Below are 1,729 nucleotides of genomic sequence, written 5' to 3' on the forward strand. Positions count from 1 at the left end.
GAGGAACAAGCGGGCGGAGACGGCCGCGAGCGCGGGGAGTTTGAAATTTAAAGCTCCCCCGCCTTGCGCTCCTCTCTGCCTCTCTCGGCCCCTCCGGCTCCGGGCGCGGGAAGGAGTCCTGAGGGCCGCCGGAGCGGGGACGGGGCGGCACGGGCCTTCCTCGGGGGTGGGGGAGAGGTGGGAAGCGCTCGGGACTGCCTGCAATAATCGGTGAGAGGAACCCGCCGCTGCTTAGCGAGTAACTGGTATTTGCGCTGGGCAGGGCAGACTATCTGTGTGAGCTCGGTCCTTGCCGGCGCCCGGGAGCTTTAGCAGGCAGCGTTTGGTGTCAGGACCGCGCTATCTGAAATTTTGGCCATTGGCCAGATGAAAACTGAACCTTGAATATCAATTTTCTAATTATCTTTATGTTGAGGTTAAGGGGGGGAAAAGTTAGTTCTCTGTGTCTGATGTGCTTGGGCGATTGTGGGAATTCTTATGTGCTTTACAGTGTTCAAAAAGATACAAGCTTTCTCACAAGCACAGGGTTGCAGTGCAGTCATAATTAACTTCTAAATGAATACGAATATAGGGACACCAAAAGGAAGCAGTAGCTGTAATAAATAGCAACGTACGTTACGTCTCATGTGTTCAAATGCTTGGTTTTCATCCCTGTCATCCAAAGAAACAATGTGGAAACATTACTAGAGAGAAGATGTCCTACACTCTACCTGTATAGAACTAAAAAACCCACACTAGATGTATATAAAAATTGAAGAGGGTTAAAATTGGGTTTATACTTGAAGCTTTCCCTCTTCTTGTATATGGGTTGGCTGTTTTCTTTTCGAATAGCGTCATGTCTTTACATTAATGAATTGTTACTTCAGTTTTCAGAAGAAAGTGACTGCCTCCCCTGACCCAATACTTAGGAATGGGTTGAACAACAGATACCGTGTGTTGGAAGTCAGCGTAATGCAGAGAAACGGAAGTGACCCTGAGAAACACTTGACAATTACAGCGTCTCAGTCACTGGAAGATACAGAACTGTGCATTCTTAGGAATGGCTGGTAATCCATACAGAAATGTAGATGTCTGAAAAGAGCATGAAATAGTGGATTATTAAGTCAGTTTTCTTTGTGTTGCCTGTGAGATGAGTTTCACTGTCTTCAAAGTGATACGAAATCCTAAAATATTATCTAATGTAATATTATCAGTATATTAGTGTAATGGATATTCATCTTGATGGAGAGAACTGATGTCATGTAACTTGTGCTGAGTGGATATTGCTACCTTAAAGTTTTAATTTGTCTGTGTACTAACAAACAGCAAGACAATAAACTCTAAGGCTATTTTGTTTAAGTGTTGTCTTAACAACACTTTTGCCTGAACAATTAGAAGTGTTCTTCTAAATTATGTACCCTCATTGTACATATAAATGTAGAATGCTATGTCTGTAAAACATGAGGTTTTATACAGTCTTTATACAGTTAAAATCACCTTAGTTTGAGCTCTACTGCAAAAGCTTTTTCAAGTGAGGATAGGATTCTAATTTAGGTGTTTGCATTGCATGGTGCGTCACAGAAGAAAAGACTAGCTTAGTCTTTTGAAACACTGCTTCTGAACTTTTGTGCTTCTGAAACAAGTAGAATTTTTAAGTAAAAAGGTAGAGATCATGTAATGAAAAAGTAGTATGCCACTTTAAAACATAACGATACTGAAATGGATCTGGAGTGACTTGAAGTCAACAGTA

The 1,729-nt window shown here is 42.1% G+C and overlaps 1 protein-coding gene across 1 annotated transcript in view; it reads left to right on the forward strand.

Moving 5' to 3' along the window:
- Positions 1-866: 866 nt before the first annotated feature.
- Positions 867-1,729, forward strand: part of DNA2 (DNA replication helicase/nuclease 2) — a gene marked incomplete at its 5' end in the record, with an annotated part of 20,951 nt that continues 20,088 nt past the window's right edge. The window contains one exon of the mRNA XM_009576517.1: positions 867-1,046. Within this exon, the coding sequence (XP_009574812.1) occupies positions 867-1,046 (180 nt within the window). The remainder of the gene's footprint in view (positions 1,047-1,729) is intronic.

Source organism: Fulmarus glacialis, unplaced genomic scaffold, assembly GCF_000690835.1.
Source record: "Fulmarus glacialis isolate BGI_N327 unplaced genomic scaffold, ASM69083v1 scaffold5544, whole genome shotgun sequence".
In the NCBI taxonomy this organism is placed as follows: domain Eukaryota; kingdom Metazoa; phylum Chordata; class Aves; order Procellariiformes; family Procellariidae; genus Fulmarus; species Fulmarus glacialis.